At 38.8% G+C, this 18,528-nt stretch overlaps 1 protein-coding gene across 1 annotated transcript in view; it reads right to left on the bottom strand.

The window, feature by feature from the left end:
- The window catches only part of LOC128690996 (chondroitin sulfate proteoglycan 4), a 380,847-nt gene that overhangs the window by 185,334 nt on the left and 176,985 nt on the right, over window positions 1–18,528 (bottom strand). Inside the window, exons 10-14 of the mRNA XM_070089260.1 lie at window positions 16,455–16,705; window positions 15,724–15,807; window positions 5,425–5,640; window positions 2,933–3,191; window positions 2,231–2,320 (exon numbers count right to left, since the gene is read on the bottom strand). Coding sequence (XP_069945361.1) covers window positions 2,231–2,320; window positions 2,933–3,191; window positions 5,425–5,640; window positions 15,724–15,807; window positions 16,455–16,705 — 900 coding nt within the window. The remainder of the gene's footprint in view (window positions 1–2,230; window positions 2,321–2,932; window positions 3,192–5,424; window positions 5,641–15,723; window positions 15,808–16,454; window positions 16,706–18,528) is intronic.

Raw genomic sequence — 18,528 nt, 5'->3', positions numbered from 1 at the left:
ATGTGACACCACCAACGACTGCTGCACCTCTCCTGCCTACAGTATATAAGCTACTTCTTCGCACAAATGCTTTATTCTTTTCAAGATTGATGGACTGATTACATCGACTCAAGGCTGAGGGACTGATTATCTTAAACTCCTCCTGTTCTTCACCATTCTCCTTTGTGTGGACTGATGAAGCCACTGTGTGGCGAAACATTCCCTCATTAAAGATACCCAAATTAAACACATGTGCAACATGTGTTTAATATATATATATATATATATATATATATATATATATATATATATATATATATATAAATATATATATATATATATATATATTTATATATATATTCAACAAGTCGGCCGTCTCCCACCGAGGCAGGGTGACCCAAAGAGAAAGAAAATCCCCAAAAAGAAAATACTTTCACCATCATTCAACACTTTCCCCTCACTCACACATAATCACTGTTTTTGCAGAGGTGCTCAGAACACAACAGTTTATAAGCATATACCTATAAAGATACACAACATATCCCTCCAAACTGCTAATATCCCGAACCCCTCCTTTAGAGTGCAGGCATTGTACTTCCCATTTCCAGGACTCAAGTCCGGCTATATAAAAATAACCGGTTTCCCTAAATCCCTTCACTAAATATTACCCTGCTCACACTCCAACAGATCGTCAGGTCCCAAATACCATTCGTCTCCATTCACTCCTATTGAACACGCTCATGCACGCCTGCTGGAAGTCCAAGCCCCTCGCCCACAAAACCTCCCTTACCCCTTCCTTCCAACCTTTTCGAGAACGACCCCTACCCCGCCTTCCTTCTCCTACAGATTTAAATGCTCTCCATGTCATTCTACTCTGATATATTCTCTCTAAATGACCAAACCACCTTAACAACCCCTCTTCAACCCTCTGACTAATACTTTTATTAACTCCACACCTCCTAATTTCCACACTTCGAATTTTCTGCATAATATTTACACCACATTGCCCTTAGACAGGGCATCACTGCCTCCAACCGCCTCCTCGCTGCTGTATTTACCACCCAAGCTTCACACCCATATAAGAGTGTTGGTACTACTATACTTTCATACATTCCCTTCTTTGCCTCAATAGATAACGTTTTTTGACTCCACATATACCTCAACGCACCACTCACCTTTTTTTCCCTCATCAATTCTATGATTAACCTCATCCTTCATAAATCCATCCGCCGACACGTCAACTCCCAAGTATCTGAAAACATTCACTTCTTCCATACTCCTCCTTCCCAATTTGATATCCAATTATTTTTTATCTAAATCATTTGATACCCTCATCACCTTACTCTTTTCTATGTTCACTTTCAACTTTCTACCTTTACACACACTCCCAAACTCATCCACTAACCTTTGCAATTTTTCTTTAGAATCTCCCATAAGCACAGTATCATCAGCAAAAAAGTAGCTGTGTCAATTCCCATTTTGAATTTGATTCCCCATAATTTAATCCCACCCCTCTCCCGAACACCCTAGCATTTACTTCTTTTACAACCCCATCTATAAATATATTAAACAACCATGGTGACATTACACATCCCTGTCTAAGACCTACTTTTACCGGGAAGTATTCTCCCTCTCTTCTACACACCCTAACCTGAGCCTCACTATCCTCATAAAAACTCTTTACAGCATTTAGTAACTTACCACCTATTCCATATACTTGCAACATCTGCCACATTGCTCCCCTATCCACTCTATCATATGCCTTTTCTAAATCCATAAATGCAATAAAAACTTCCCTATCTTTATCTAAATACTGTTCACATATATGCTTCAATGTAAACACTTGATCTACACATCCCCTACCCACTCTGAAACCTCCTTGCTCATCCGCAATTCTACATTCTGTCTTACCTCTAATTCTTTCAATAATAAACGTACTGTACACTTTTCCTGGTACGGTAGGGTTATTTATATATATATATATATATATATATATATATATATATATATATATATATATATATATATATATATATATATATATATATATATATATATATATATATATATATATATATATATATATATATATATATATATATATATATATATATATATATATATATATATATATATATATATATATATATATATATATATATATATATATATATATATATATATATATATATATATATATATATATATATATATATTATATATACGTAAGACAAGACTGATGGGTACTCACCTTTTGGTAGTCTAGTACAAGGTTGAGGTGGTTGGAGGTGATGAGTACTTGCCCGCCCTCCTGCACCTCCATGGGTGTTAAGCTTAAAACCTGCAACACGAAGAGCACAGTTGGAGCGACGAGGCAATGGAACGAAGGCCAAAATAAATGGGATTGACGAGTAAAAAATGGTGGAGAGAGAGAGAAAATGTGTAGGGAGGATAATAAATAGTGTGGAAAGGGCATGAAGGAAGGTCACATATGTCTTCAGAAAAAGACAGATGAAATAAGCAATGAAGAATAGATATAGAAACAACGGAGAAAGGAAATATAAACAAGTAGCAAAGTAAGAACAATGAAGGGAGAAGGAATAACGGAGTAGGGGGAGGGGAGGAAGAATAAGGAACGAGAAAAGTTGGAATTACAAGGAAAGCAAGAATAGCACACGAAAAGAGCAATAGAAGATAGATAATAAACAGGGAAGGGAAGGAAAAAAGCTTTTTTTACATTAGACTCAGCGTGTGTTACTTAAAAAAGCAAATTCTGCAGATAATGCAAAACCTAATACACATATAATTTTTATGAATTAAATTCTTTACAATTTATGACGAAATATGTATCATTTTTCCCCTTTCCTAAATGATAATGGTAAACTTCCATTTTTAGCCCAGATAAGGTTAGAATTTACAGTGTAAACAAATACTGTAGGTGCTGTGATCCCACCTCAAGATCAGAAGGCAGCGTCGTCTTGGTGAAGACCTTGTAGGCTGTGGTGAAGTTCTGACGAACACACAGTGCTAGCTCACACTCACACTTGAAGCCGTCAGTGCCTTCCTGAATACACCGGCTGCCGTCGACACAGGGATTCTTGAGGCATGGGTATGCCCACTGGCACTCTGCCTTGATGCCCAGGGTCACCTGGGCGTCCTTTATGCTCAAGCTCTTGTCCCCTACACTTACGTTCTGGATACATCCCTCGAGGCTGGCAGAGACGGTGGTAAAGGCTACAATAATTACAGTGACACACATCACCACGTACACATTTCCACACTATACACTAACAAAAGAGAAATTTTACCCAAGCGACAAGATGCATCAGTATAGCTTATTCAAGTTTTTTCAGACATACTAAACGAACATTGCTGATTCTGATACGGAGAGTAAATATAGGTTCATCAACCACTTTTCTTCCTCATCCACATACACGCTTCAGAAAAGAAACTGTATAGAGAAGTCGCCCTACATTTCTTCACTCCCCCCACTTAGTGCATATTTAGTTAAAGTTGCTTAATAACTCCAACATGCCAGATACCGTAGACTTTAGATTGTCAAGAGTCGGAGACAATGTTGTAAATTACTATTAGACAGTACCTGGAGTTTACCTGGAGAGGGTTTCAAGGGTCAACGCCCCCGCGGCCCTGTCTGAGACCAGGCTTCATGGTGGATCAGGGTCTGATCAACAAGGCTGTTACTGCTGGCCGCACGCAAGCTGACGTACGAACCACAGCCCGGTTGGTCAGGTACTGACTTTAGATGCCTGTCCAGTGCCTTCTTGAAGACAGCCAGAGGTCTATTGGTAATCCCCCTTAAATATGCTGGGAGGCAGTTGAACAGTCTTGGGCCCCGGATACTTATTGTGTTGTCTCTCAGTGTACTCGTGGCGTCCCTGCACCACGAGTACTCTTCCAGAATTTTAATTACAACTACAGTTGCAATTACTTGATAAGAAAAATAAGCTACAGATGCCTCTAAAATCTAGGTAGCCTGGTTACAAGCCATATTTTTTCTTAGCCATATTTTTTCTTAGCCATGCCTGAGTCTCACTTGCAAACCAGTGAGACTCAGGCATGGTTTCCAGCTATTTTATTCTCGTCCTGTATGTTCTGACCACACGAGCGATACACGAGGAATTTACAGGGAAAGATCGCGATCGGCTGGATTTGAGCCCATTTGTGGGGAATGGCGTAGTTCTCCGTGTGATGCCTTAGACCAATAAGCTAAAGATGCCTTTAAAAGCTAGGTAGCAATGTCACTCTCCACATACCTGTGTTTTTCACAAAGTAATCTCTTGATCTTAAGTTATCATTCGCTAGTTTTAATAATCTAGACAGTTTCTGTGAAATCATTGGAAAATGCCTCTTCTGACTAGACGTAAGTGACTGTTTGACTATATTCGGTTTTCCTAAGTCAAATCAACTTAATGTTCTTTTATTGTTAAACATTTCTATGCTATGCACAATAAGATAAAAGACTTATTTTGGATATTGGTCTGCTTGTTCTCTTTGCAAAATTTGAATTAGATTAAGGCTGTGTAATATTCTAATTTACCTTTTTTTTTAAGAAATTAGGATATTACCTCCCTTAAAGTGACTTGTGAATTCCTCTTCCGATTCCCTTAAAATCTTCAACACTGTATAACTTATGCCTCACTCTGTACAGTTCAACTCGCGTGCACAGAGGCAAGTGGTTTTGGGGTCATGGAATAAAGGGATACCTTCATCGGATCGCACAGGATCGCACAGGATCGCACAGGATCGCACTGCAACTAAAATATTGTAGTTCACACTAGGATGGTAGGACAGCATGTCGGGTATAAGTCATCCGAAAATCAGCCACTAAGGGTAACCGCATACAAAGGTGGAAACCAATGGAACAATTGAGCAGGAGCCTTAATACTGGCAGGAAAAAAATCATTGAAAATAAGACAAACAAACTTTTGAAATGTACTGTCAAAAAACTGCGGTAAAAATTAAAACAAATAACTGAAATTATTTTTAAGAGAATATAGGGAATCGGAAAAAACTAAGCCAAACATGTGTGGGTAACACTTTTTTTTTTTTAAAGGTGGGGAAAGAATTGTTAAGCAAAATCAATTAGTTTTGAGACTCTTTGACCACGGGTTCAAACCCCGCCCCTGGTATGTTTTTTCTTTTTTTAAAATCAATTACTATTTTTAGTAAATTTCATATAAAAAAATCTAGACGTTTTAGTACAGATGAGTAAACGTAGACTATTTTACATCTCTAGAGCTCCGAGTCTCGTGCTTAAATTTTTTCTGAAAACGGTTAAGATATTCTGAAATCAAGTAATGTCATTATGAGGTAAACATACATTATTGATTATCCAGAGGAACAAACAGCGAAATCTTCATTATAACGTAATTATCATTCAAAATATTTAAACAATAATTCACGTGAGGAATTAAGAACACCAACCTCTTGTCACCATTCTTGGCTCCCTGGCTGACAGCTCTGGCTTGTTTATTTACCTCTACTCCCCCTATGAAGAGATAACCAGAGAGGTCAAAGAACTTGTTCTCGCCTACATGGGTTGGCTGGTCCTCAATGTGATCGTCAACGTTAAGTTCCATGTAGGCAGACTTGAAGTGAGCCTCTACCTTGTGCCACACGCCGTCACTGATGTAGATGGAACTGTAGGACGGGAGGGAAGTAGAAAGGGAATCAAAGATAATGAAGCTCAGGCCTATAAAAAATATAGTTGGCGGCCAGCAAGTAGCACAGCAAGTGATCATTAGTAAAGGTTATGGACAATACAGTATAGTCTCAAAATAATTCAATGAAAACCATTTGAAGTGTACAGTGTATTACTGAAAATATCCTTATAATATGTTGCTTTTGTGTTTTCTCTGACTCTCTATACACAAATAACCTGCACATAAGTTGAAACTTATGTAGGCATTTTGGTCTGACTTGGACCATTAACCAGGAACACAGCTCAAAGAGAAGCCAGAATATTTACTATAGCTGAGGTGGGATCAGGAGTAGTATAACACAGGGAAGGAATAGCATTATATTGGTGGTAATAGTGATGGTGGTAGTAGTAGTAGTAAAAGTATTGCAACAGTAGTAGAGGTGGCATCAAGAAGGCAGCAGTGCAAAAGAAAGGAAAAAGGTCAGAGAATGGAGACTTAGCAAAGAAATAGTAGTAGTATTAGCGGAGGTAGTCTAAGAACATGAGAAAAGAGGAGCTCTGCAGGAGAGCTAATGGCTGACGAGAGTAAGACATAACGCCATAGAACAAAACCCACCTAGGCAAAAGACAGGAAAGGCAAAGAAAATATAGGAAAGAAAACGAAAGAAGTGTTTTGAAGTTTGAAGCAGTTGACTGTGTAATGAGAAAGGAAGGCATCTATAGTAGGAAAGTTGAGTATAAGGGATGCTTCAACAAGATGGCATCTGTAAAGGCTAGAAGAAGAGTAGACAATTTTGGTAGAGGACCAGTTAATGGGATGACTGTGCCCTTTATCATGACAGAAAAGAGCATTATTAATGTCAACAAGGTTAGCACTTCTTTTGCGTTCTTTAAGTCTGTCAGAAAGAGAGCAGCCAATTTCTCCAAAGTATTAGAGAGGACAAGAGGAGTAGGAAATGAAATAGGCTCCGGTAGTATCAGTAGAATGAGGAGAGGTACAAACTGGATAACTGGAAATATAGTGAAGGCAAAGAACAGGAAATTTCACAGGAGTAGAGAGTTTGGGAGAGAAGAAAGTTCATTTACCATGTGAATAAGCAAAGTTTATGAAATCGGTAGGATAGCCAATGCTAGAGAACGAATTGCAAAGAATGGAAAATTCTGAGTCAAGGAACTAAGAATCACAAATGCGGAGGGCGCGGAGAAAGAGCGAAATAAGAACACTTTTCTTGACAGAGGGAGCATGGTAAGTGAAGTAGTGAATGTACATGCCAGTGTGCATTTCCGTGCGATAAATGGATAAAGAAAAGCCAGTAGCCTAGCGATGGACATCTAGGAAGGGAAGCAAATTGTTAGATTCCCATTCAGTTTTGAACTTGATGGAAGAAGCAAGATTAAAAACTGCCTCGAGAAGAAACTAGAGCTATGGCCAGAGACCAACCATGTCTTCGTATCTACATAATAAAACCAGAGAGAACGCCATATATGATGTGATCGTCACTCCAGGAAATAAAATAAGACTTGCTTTTACTTTGAATATTGCTGGTACCTTTGACCGAGAATAACATTTCTCCCTTCTTACACAGCTTTGTTAAACCTCATCCCTGAAGCCCAAGCCTACTCAGGGAAAGAGATGCACTCCACATTATTAATTGATACGAAGTATTTTTATCAATGCGAAAGCCATGAAAGGAATCCCCGAATCTCATAAGCCCAGCCCACTCTGCTTCAATGCATACAAAATGATTAGTGCAGGATGGTCATGAAAATCTAATGCAGCGAAGTATAAAAGTGTTTGTTGTAGTGTGTAAATATCCATATACACTATTATGTATACATGCATGTGTATGTATAAATGTACATGAGTATGTAATGTAAATACATATGTAAACCTATTTGTCGTTTATATGAAAATAAATAGTTAATAATAAGTACATGTTTATATGTACTTGTGCGCACGTAATGTGTTTATGAATTACAATAGAATTTTCACGCACTTCCTAGGTGAACTACACAGTGTAGATTATGCTGTGCCAGACACTCCTATGTGAAGTAGCTAGGCGAGTTTCAGTGTGGTCGGTCATTCTGTTGAGGTTAGATGGGCTCTTTCTTGTAGTGTTACCAGTGTAAACAGTGTAACCGAATAAAATCTTCAAAAGAAAGAACAGCGTGTATGTGTGCGTGAAGTACTGTTTCAGGCTTGGTAAAACATCTATTAAAACTCAGAAAATGTTTCAGCAAGAACTTGGTGAAAAAGCAATGGTACAGTGTTTTGAGTGGGGTTTCTCGATTCACATAAGGACGATCGTCAGTTAACAGTGATGAACACTCTGGTGGTCCATGAACGTCGAAAACAGAAGACAACACTGAAAAAGAAAGAAGGTTTTTCACGGAGATCGTCGTCAGAGTATTCAGGACACTGCAAGTGCTGTGCGAATATCTTATTGGTCACGTCGGATCACTTCACTGAAAAACTGAATATAAGGCGAGTGGCTGAGAAATTTCTGCCCTGCTTGCTGACTCAAGACCAGAAAGACATAGTTTTCTGGTCGAAAACAACATGATAGTCATCTTCCACCCTGCCCACTTTTCCAAAAATAAAAATAGTGAATTTGCCCTATTTGCAAGGGTGTTCTGTGCCGAATTAGCAGAAAGAAAACGTTTTTGCTATAAATCAGCAGTAATCAATCTGAACATAAAGAAAAAATATATATCACTGATTTTTAATTAATATTAAATAAACGTAAACTGGTCTGTGCTATACTACACCACCTCAGATCACTCTCGGAGTGGAGGCACAGTAAGTGGTTCCCACTCAAGAGCAACAGATATTAGTAACAGCAATAAAAGCTACCCTACATACCATCAATACTACAGCATTTGTATTTGCAAATATGCAAGGTCTAATGCAAACAACAAGCAACACAATACCATCCATCAGTGGACTCCCTACAAAGTCAAATGCAACGTTTTTGGATTTCAGAGACCCATATAAAGGATCACTTTAACAACGAAATATCGATTCCAGGGTACAATTAATTCAGATGTGACAAAAACAACAGGCAATAAGTAGGGCTTGCCTTGTATTTCACAGTCTCTCATTTGCTTGGAATTACTAAATACATCCTGTCAACCTGTTGTATACAAGCCACCATATAAACTTCCAAGCAGTTCAAGAAACAGCTTTTGAAAACTGACTGCTTTCTGTAAAATCCTCCAACCCCAGCCCTAAATATTTTGTTGCTGGGCGATTTCAACTTATGACACGTAAAGTGGAGAAGTATGGCAAATAATATCTAAGCAGAGATAACCCCAAGAGACAGATATGATGAAAATCCACATTCATGAGATATTAAATCTCTGCAACAAATTCATAAAAAGTGGAACCAGCAAAACTGAAAAACACACTTGGCCTGGCATGAAATATAATAGTATCCAAGACAATACACTCAGATCACAACATAACTGAAGTACAGACATGCATGCAGAGGTTCCTGGACTTCACTAAGTTCAAGTTTAATACCTCAAACATAAAGTGGGACCAAACTAACCATGTCCTAAATGAAACAAGCTGGGAAGATATCCAAAACAACTTGGATCCGAACCTTCGCCTAAGAAAAAAGAAGAGACGTAAATTAGATAGAGAGAGATACTCCCTCTACAGGCGAAGGCTAAGAATCACAGAGCCGCTCAATGGGGCCGGTATACCTAAAATAAGGAAGGAGGCACTGGCCAGTGAAATAGAAAATATTGAACTTAAGCCAAAGGAATCATACAGGAGCCACGAACCACAGAAACAATTTAAAGCTATAAATTAAATAAAAAATATATATTTCTTTCCTAACTCCATATCCAGGGCAAAAACCACATCCAGTATTGGGCCACTGCTTAAACTAGATAAAACTTAAGCAGATGAAAGGAAAGAAATGAGTGAGATATTGAAGTCTCAGTATGACTAAGTATGCAAAAAAACCACGGTGGGAGTTGAATGATCAATTTTCCTGTGATTGTTTTGCATCTTATATCCTTGTTCGCAATTTCTGCATAATGACTGAGCATTTAGTGAGCCATTAATCAGACTAAGGGTCTACAGACAATCTAATTTTTTTTTTTTGACCGAGACTCTGAATTTGGTTAATTCAAGAATTTCTGATATAATCCTAACACCAAAGGACTTTGAGAAAACAATAACTAACATGCCCATGCACTCTGCCCCCAGACCCAAACTGTGGAACTCCGTGTTCATCAAGAACTGCAAGAAATCCCTTAAATATTCTATGGAGGGAGAGCACTAAAATCAGCAGTTATAGCCCCACTTCACAAAGGTGGCAGTAAAGCAACTGCAAAGAATTACAGACTGATAGCACTAACGTCCCACATCATAAAAATCTTTGAAAGGGTTATAAGAAGCAAGATCGCCAACCCACTTGGATATCCAACAACATGGGTTTCGAGCAGGTCGCTCCTGCCTCTCACAACTACTGGACCACTATGACATGGTCTTGGATGCACTGGAGAACAAATAGAATGCATATGTAGTGTAGCACACAAAATGGAAAAGTGGGTACATGGATCTATAACTTCCTAAATAGAAAACAAAGAGTAATAGTAAACAGAGTAAGCTCAGAGGTGGCTACAGTGAAAAGTTCTGTTCCATCAGGTACAATACTTGCTCCCATCCTTTTCTCATCCTCATATCTGACAGAGAGATGAAAGCCACAGCACCGTGGTGATGATACCAAAATTTGCATGACAGTGTCATCAACTGAGGTCACTGCAAATGTCCAAGCGGACATTAACCAAGTCTTTAAAATGGTCCTCAGAAAAAAAATATGACGGTCAAAAAAGACAGATCTCACTCTGCTATGGGAACACTCTAGGAAATGAAAACTGGATTGGAGTATAAAACAAATTCCAACCACAATATAGAACTAAAAACTAATGGGAAAGACCTAGGAGAGATAATGTCGGAGAATCTCTCTTTCAAATATCACAACAATGTCTACCACATCTACTAGTAAACTGACAGGATAGATAATGAGAACCTTCATAAAAAGGGAGGCCAAGCCAATGATGATTCTCTTCAAATCACTTGTTTTCTCTAGGCTGTGCACAAACGGCCATCTTCAAGGTAGACATAACTACAGACCTGGAGAATATACAGAGAATTTTACTGCATGTGTAAGTGTAATAAAGCACCTATATTACTGGGAACGATTGAAGTCCATTGACCTGTACTCCTTGGAATGTAGGCAAGAAACATTTATGATAATATTCACTTGGAAAATCTTAGAGGGACTAGTCCCAAATCTGCAGACGGAAATCACTCGCAACAAAAGCAAAAGACTTGGTAGGCGGTGCTACATTCCTCCAATGAAAAGCATAGGCTTCATAAAAAGTAAATTATTAAATATAACTAAAACAAAACTTTATTTACATACATAAAAATTATTTTTGTTCTTATAACTCTATATCTTCTTCATCCTAAGTAGGTTTATGTTTTTATTTATTGGAAATGAAGAGTCAACAATCTCTGCACACTTTCCAGTCGTGCTGTAAATAGTTAAATGAAATAAATCAATTTCTGCTGCGTAAGGTTTTCAGTATCAAACGGTTCTCTTGTAATAACCGGTGTATTACATCACTGCTGAGGATGCCTGGGGACCTTCTCTGAGTAACACACCTGTTTACCAGACGTTTAATGTAACGACGACGTCGGAGAACTTTGGTTTTCTTAGCTGAAGGCGGAGCAAAGTCTTGTGCTAAACTGCCATCAGGATCTGTGGTCCATACATTAATTCTGTTGGGGAATTCCATCAACATCGATCTTACATTGAGAACTGCAGTCATATCAGGAGCCGACGAAATGTACTTGACATAATTTTTCAAAACATCGTCAGAATTCTGATAAACACAGCTAGTGACATAATCAAGAAATGTGAGGATGTGGTAGGAACATGAACCACATCGCTATAGTGTGCGACCAACATATTTAATTCCAGTTTTTATTCCATTGAGCTTCAAGTAATTTCCAACACACTCATAATATGGACGACCGTTCGAGTCAAAGTAGATATGGTCACCGTCCCAGTGACGGTAGACACCCACCACATGACCTACACCATCATCCTAGAAAAGTATCATAATGGCGCACCCATGTCCTCTCTCCAGTTCCTTCATCTACTGGAACTCATCGCTGGTAACCAGGGTACATCGCTGACCCAGAGGACGAGGGGTTGACGATAGGATACTTTTTACCTCAAAATTATATAAGCCTCTTGTCTCCTCCATGAAAACACGATACATCTCCATTGTGAAGATAACTGAATTAACGATCTAAAGAGAAAAGAAGATACCGATTGCCGTCAATATAATATAAATTGTAAGATTGTTTTATTTAGTGAAGTTGTGATTACTTTGTTTAATGTAGTAGATACAGTTTTATTTAGTGAAGTTGGAATAACGTTGTTTAATGTAGTAGATACAGTTTTATTTAGTGAAGTTGGAATAACGTTGTTTAATGTAGTAGATACAGTTTTATTTAGTAAAGTTGTGATTACTTTGTTTAGTGTAGACGAGACAGTTTTGTGTGTATATATGTGTATTTATAATTTGTTTAGTGAAGTTGTGATAGTTTTGTTTAGTTTAGTGTAGTTATGATAGTTTTGTTTAGTGTAGCTATGATAATTTTGTTTAATGTAGCTGTGATAGTTTTGTTTAGTGTAGTTATGATAGTTTAGTGTAGTGGCGATACTTTTAATGTAGTTGTGAGTTTTTTTTTGTGTATTGGTGATGGTTTTGATTAGTATAACTATGATAGATTTTAATGTAGTTTTGATTAGGGTAGTTGTGACAGTTTTCGTTAATGTAGTTGTGATAGTTTTAATTAATGTAGCTGTGATAGTAGGAAGTAGACGCATCTACTATCCACGCAGAGAGAGCAAGAGAAAGGCACCTATCCTCCATCCTCCCAATCCCTCACCCCCAACATTGTGTTCGTACAGGAAGTACAGAAGAGTTCATTATTCTGCCGGGCTCAGCGTGGAAAAACATTTCGTGTATTACATTTTCTAAACGGGTTGACATTAAACTTAATATCTGTGTTTTAAACTATTAATAAAACCGGTGTGACACAGCTTTATACGAAGGCTAAAATTAATACGTTTGAATACTCCTGACAGTGCCTGCACTCTGAGGTGAGGATGTTCCGGTTAGGTAAATCATCTGAACTGTGATATCTGCTAACTTCAGGCAAGACAGCTGTTGTGAACGAATGATGGTGAATGTGATTTGTTTTTTGTGCCACCGTAACTAGGTGGGATGCGGCCGGTTTTTTTGAAAAAATAAATTCGTACTTATGAAGATAAAATATTGTTTCTCCATGTCTCTTAACCCAGTCTCTTGTAGTATGCATTTATATCTCTTAAAATCTCTTCTCAGAATATGAAAATTTATATAGGTGTTTCCAGGTATACTACTAGTAATAATAAATGTAGAGACACTAAACACGTAAGGGTCATTTATCACCTTAGGCATGGGAGGGGCAGGGAGTAATCAGGTCTGAGACACAGAAGGGATGAGTAGCTTCAGTTCCTTGAATCAAGGGCCCTTCATCAGCATCAAGGTACCTCCTTCCCCTCCATCCCCCCCGCGTGCTTGGAGACGAACACATCTCACATGTATTTACAAACTTCTTCCAATGATACATGATCCAATGATACATGATCTTACTGGACAATCCTGTGACACACATTAAGATGTCTGTGTCTCACTCGGGAAGGTTTCCATGTTTTGTTTCTGTGTAAAGTCTATATACACTCGCTTTCTGTCTCTGTACAAAAGTATTTTGTTCTGGAGAAGTTAATGAATGTGATGTTACATTTATCGCTGATGTGATAACTGTAATAGTTATAATTATGACTTTGATTTTTGGAGGGGTGGATGAGTGGGCCAGTAGAAGGCCTCGGTCAGATGGCAAAAAGCTCCAACTCCAGCTGTTAGATTTGTGAAGGACCTGCCCAGTATGGGCCAACAGGCCTACTGCAGTATTCCTCCGCTCTTATGTTCTTATGTAAATATGCTAAGAGACAATACAATAAGTGTCAAGGGTCCAAGACTGTTCAACTGCCTCCCAGCACACATAAAACAGATTACCAATAGATCCCTCGTTGTCTTCAAGAAGGAACTGGACAGGTACCTAAAGTCAGTTCCTGAGCAACCGGGCTGTGGTTCCTATGTCAATTTTCGTGCAGCCAGCAGTAATATCCTGGTTGATCAGTCCCTGATCCACCGCAAGGCCTGGGGGCGTTGCGGTGGATCCAGTTATAATCCAGGCCTAATTTAGCTAAAAAAAAAAATACTCTAGGTTAAATTAGGTTAGGTGAGGTTTCTAAGTTAGTTCTGGTATATATCATTTTTTTATTGTCATTTCGGCCGTTTCCCACCGAGGCAGCGTGACCTGAAAAAGAATGAAACATTTTCACTATAACTCGATCACTGTCTTGCCAGAGGCGCCCCGACACTATATTTCAAAACTGTAACATATCTCCGCATCTCCTTCAGAGAGCAGACACTGTAGTTCCTATCTCCAGTACTCAAGTCCGGTTAATCGGTTTCCCAGAATCCCTTCATAAATGTTACTTTACTCACACTCCAACAGCACGTCAAGTTATATTAAACATTGCCTCCACTCGCTCCTATCTAACACGTTCACGTATGCTTGCTGGAAGCCCAAGCAACTAGCACACAAAACCTTTATCCCCCTCCCTGCATCCTTCCCTAAGACGAACTTTACTCAGCCTTCTCTTCCTTTCATTCTATTGTATTTCATCCTCTTTAAATGTCTGAACCACAATACTTTTAGAACCTCCGCACTTCCTAATCTCCAAGCTATGGATTCTCTGCATAACATTAACACCACACATTGCCCTCAGACACGACATCTCCAACACCTTCATACTCCTTCATACTCCCTCCTTGCAAACTGTTATCCAATTTTTCATTATCTAAAAATTTAGTTATCCTCATCACATTGCTCTTTCCTATGTTTATGTTTAATTTCCTTCTTTTACACACCATCCCAAATTCGCCCACCAACCCATGTAACTTCTCATCAGAATCTTCCAAAAGCACAGTGTCATCAGCAAAAAACAACAGTGACAACTCCCACTTTGTGTTAGATTCTTTATCTTTTAATCCCAACCCTCTTCCCAATACCCGAGCATTCATTTCTCTTACTACCCCATACCTGGAGTATACCTGGAGAGGGTTTCGGGGGTCAATGCCCCCGTGGCCAGGTCCATGACCAGGCCTCGCAGTCAGATATATTGAACAACCATCACGTATCTAAGGCTTAATTTTACTGGGAAATAATATCCCTCTCTCCTACATAACCTGAGTCTCACTATCCCTGTAAAAACTCTTAAATGCTTTCGGTAACCCACCACCTATTCCATACACTTGCAACATCTGCCACATTGCTTCCCTATCCACCCTCTCAAATGTCTTTTCCAAATCCATAAATGAAACGAAAACCTCTATACTCTTATTTATATACTTTTCAAGAATGGTTTGCATGAAACACTAAATGGGTTTGAAAGATGAAATTCCTCAAAATTTCACGAAATTCAACGAAAACAAATATACATTTTTTTTTCTTATGAATACAAATGTTAAAGCAATAGACTGAAAAATAGAATTATTAAACTAAGGAAAATGATTACAATACCGAAAAGTAGATGAGTAAGACTCATATGCAACATGTTGCAACTGTGCCTTACTCAAAATTAGTATTGCAATTAATAGAACGGATTTGTTGACTGGAAGAGAAAAATAGCGACGATATACCAAATTTAATTTATATAAATTTTTTTTTGTTAATTATAGCAAATAAGAATTTGATCTCAGTTTAAATGTATAAGGTTTTAATTCCCTGGAAAACAAACAGTTGCTCCTTAACATAAAAATGCTCAGTTTTCCTCCATATGTTCATCAAAAATATTAAGAAAATCTCTAAAATGTATATAATGCTGTGTATATTAAAACTGGTAAAACAAATGAATATAAAAAATGAGTGAATGTACCTATTGAGACCGGTAGCACCGTTGCCTTTGTCGAGGATCAGTCTGAGGTGGCCCTCGTAAATCTCTAGAGCGATGAAGTCTGACCTGCATGTAAGGAGAGAGAGAAATAACATTCACTACTGAGTGGATAATGTGATAATATACAAGGTATACAGGCCTAGCTGACATCAATGATATACTTCTGTATAGAAAGCCGCTGGTTATACTGAGCATTTCGGGTAAATTCGGTCAGTTTTGTTCCAGGATGCGACTCACACCAAGTCGACTAACTCCCAGGTACCCATTATACTGATAGGTGAACATGGACAGCAAGCGTCCTATGGAAACACATCCCTAGTGTTTTCTAGCCGTACCAGAGATTCGATCTCCGGACCTCAGTGTGTGAGCCGAGTACGCTAGCGATCGAGCTACGGAATACTTGGATAAAGTTAATACTTACAGTTTCTTGTTCAACGCACTTTCCGTCTCCACTATCACAACACACTGGATTCAACCTTCATTCATAATTGTGTGGGATGTTATTCCAATCTCAGTACACGGGATTTTACCTTCAATCAGCAAAATACATACAAAAATTTAATTTTAATATTTTTCAATACACAGACTACGATCGCCGCAAGCATACTTAAACTAAGAGATCCAGTGAGAGGTTACTAAATAACAATATTTCCGGGCATTTTAAAACGGACATCTCGCTCAGCATTGCAGGACTTGACGGATTAGCCAGTTACCTGGAAGGCGGTCCGGTGTTGTAGAAAAGTAATGCGTGTTGTGACTGCGTCTTGATCTCCATTTTGATAGATCCTCCAGTCCTGGGGTATGAGTCCTGGAAGGCCACATAAGCCCCGGGCCTGATGAAGCTGATAGCCACGTCTTTGGTGGCGTCGAACTCGCTCGAGCACTCCCACTCAACGCCATACACCTTGGAGGATTTTGGGTCCATCTGGGCCTCCCGCAGGATCTCAATCCCATTGTAGAGCACCTGCAGGAGAAGAACAAGCACTGAGCATATAGAACTGTAGACGTGGTGGTGGTGTGTGGTGGTGGTGTGTGGTGGTGGTTGGTGGTGGTTGGTGGTGGTGGTGGTGTGTGGTGGTGGTGTGTGGTGGTGGGTGGTGGTGGCGGTGGGTGGTGGTGGTTGGTGGTGGTGGTGGTGGTGGTTGGTGGTGGTTGGTGGTGGTTGGTGGTGGTTGGTGGTGGTTGGTGGTGGTGGTGGTGGTGTGTGTGTGAAGACTTGCTAATGCGCATGTGAGGGTTGGATAGATATATTAGTAATGGGTGACATAGCTTTGAGTATGGAGAGTGATAAATTTTACATTTGCTACCAGTTTCTGTAATTTAAGAATAAAAGAATGGAGGGACACTACAGCTGGCCTACTGGCCCGAACCTGGATAATAAAGTCACAGATAAAAATGAGAGTAGAGGCTGCTGTTGTGATAGTATATTGATGCACACAGACGGTTCCTAGAGTTGATGCCTCCGACTTTTTCCCGGAGTCTAACTTAGGCCTGTGGCCTAGCGTGTGTGATTCAAAAAGGAAGTCACGTGATATATGATGTACAGAGGGATCCTGTATATAAATGGTATTGGTACATAATATATATCCTACACAAGTATCGCACCACTGATACTTAACCTGCAAATGATGTCGAGTCGCATGCGACCCAATATGGTTTGTGGAGTCGATACATATAGTCAATATGCGTAAGGAATATTTTTTTTTTCACGTTACACAGAATTCATGGAAACCATATACCTATGCAAGACAGTGTCCTGCGCCAAATGTCAAAACAGTTAAAGAAATGATGGCACGTTAATAATATTGTTATCCAGTTGCAGGAAACAACTCTGACCTGAATCTCACTGAAAATTGTTGGAATGAAATGAAAGCAAAGATCCATTCCAGAAATGCTTTACAGAGGAAATAAAAAATAAAATTTGGATTCATGAAAAAACTTGACTTCAAAAACTTTCAGTTTCTACGCGTAACTGCCTGAACTTAGTAACAAAATCACTTGGAAACATAACCAAACAATATAAGTTTTAAGAATTTTTAATTTTTCTTAACCTTTACCCTTCTGTTTACCTCCTATGAGGATGCATTGACCCCCAGAAATATCGTTCTGGTTTGTTACTAGAAATTCCTTTACTGGCAGTAGCCTGGTTGTTGTGTCATGTGACAGCCGGGATGGTTGTCCTTAATACCCAGTTTATATCTCATTAACTCCGTGTCTGTGAAGGACGACCTTCAAGCGGATGCCAGAAATCGTTTCCCTTCCTCTCGAGTTCACGTTTTTATTGTGAACGTAACACGAGATCGGCCGAGTTCTTCCAGTGCTGGTGTATGGTACAATTGGTGTATGGAAATATAAACACATATGCAGTATAATGTGAGCCTTTATTGACAACGTATCGCCCACACAGTGGACTTTATTAAGTCACAAACAGATCTGTTTGTAGGTGCCCCCTTGCCAATTTTATGTCTAAATTATTGAAAAAAAAAATCCTATTTCCAATATCTCATGTTTGAAAAATTTTGGTCTTCATCTTCATATTCAGCATTTAATGCCTGATACATCATATGGCCGAGATAATACCCAATGAGTTTAGTATGAACCCGGGCAAATTTGTAAGTAACCAGACTGGAATAATTGGCATCAGTACGATAACTTGCAAAGGTTTCTTCAGATCACATTTAAATATTTAGTGCTGATAGACTTCCAGAAAGTAAGCTTCACCTTGTTATTAATTTATTTAAAAAACTGTGAAAACGATTTCGAATCAATTAAAAAAACACATCTCAT

This window comes from Cherax quadricarinatus, chromosome 27, assembly GCF_038502225.1.
Source record: "Cherax quadricarinatus isolate ZL_2023a chromosome 27, ASM3850222v1, whole genome shotgun sequence".
Taxonomy (NCBI): Eukaryota; Metazoa; Arthropoda; class Malacostraca; order Decapoda; family Parastacidae; genus Cherax; species Cherax quadricarinatus.
Note: the sequence above shows the minus strand (reverse complement) of the source record. Positions and strands in the feature narration are given on the sequence as shown.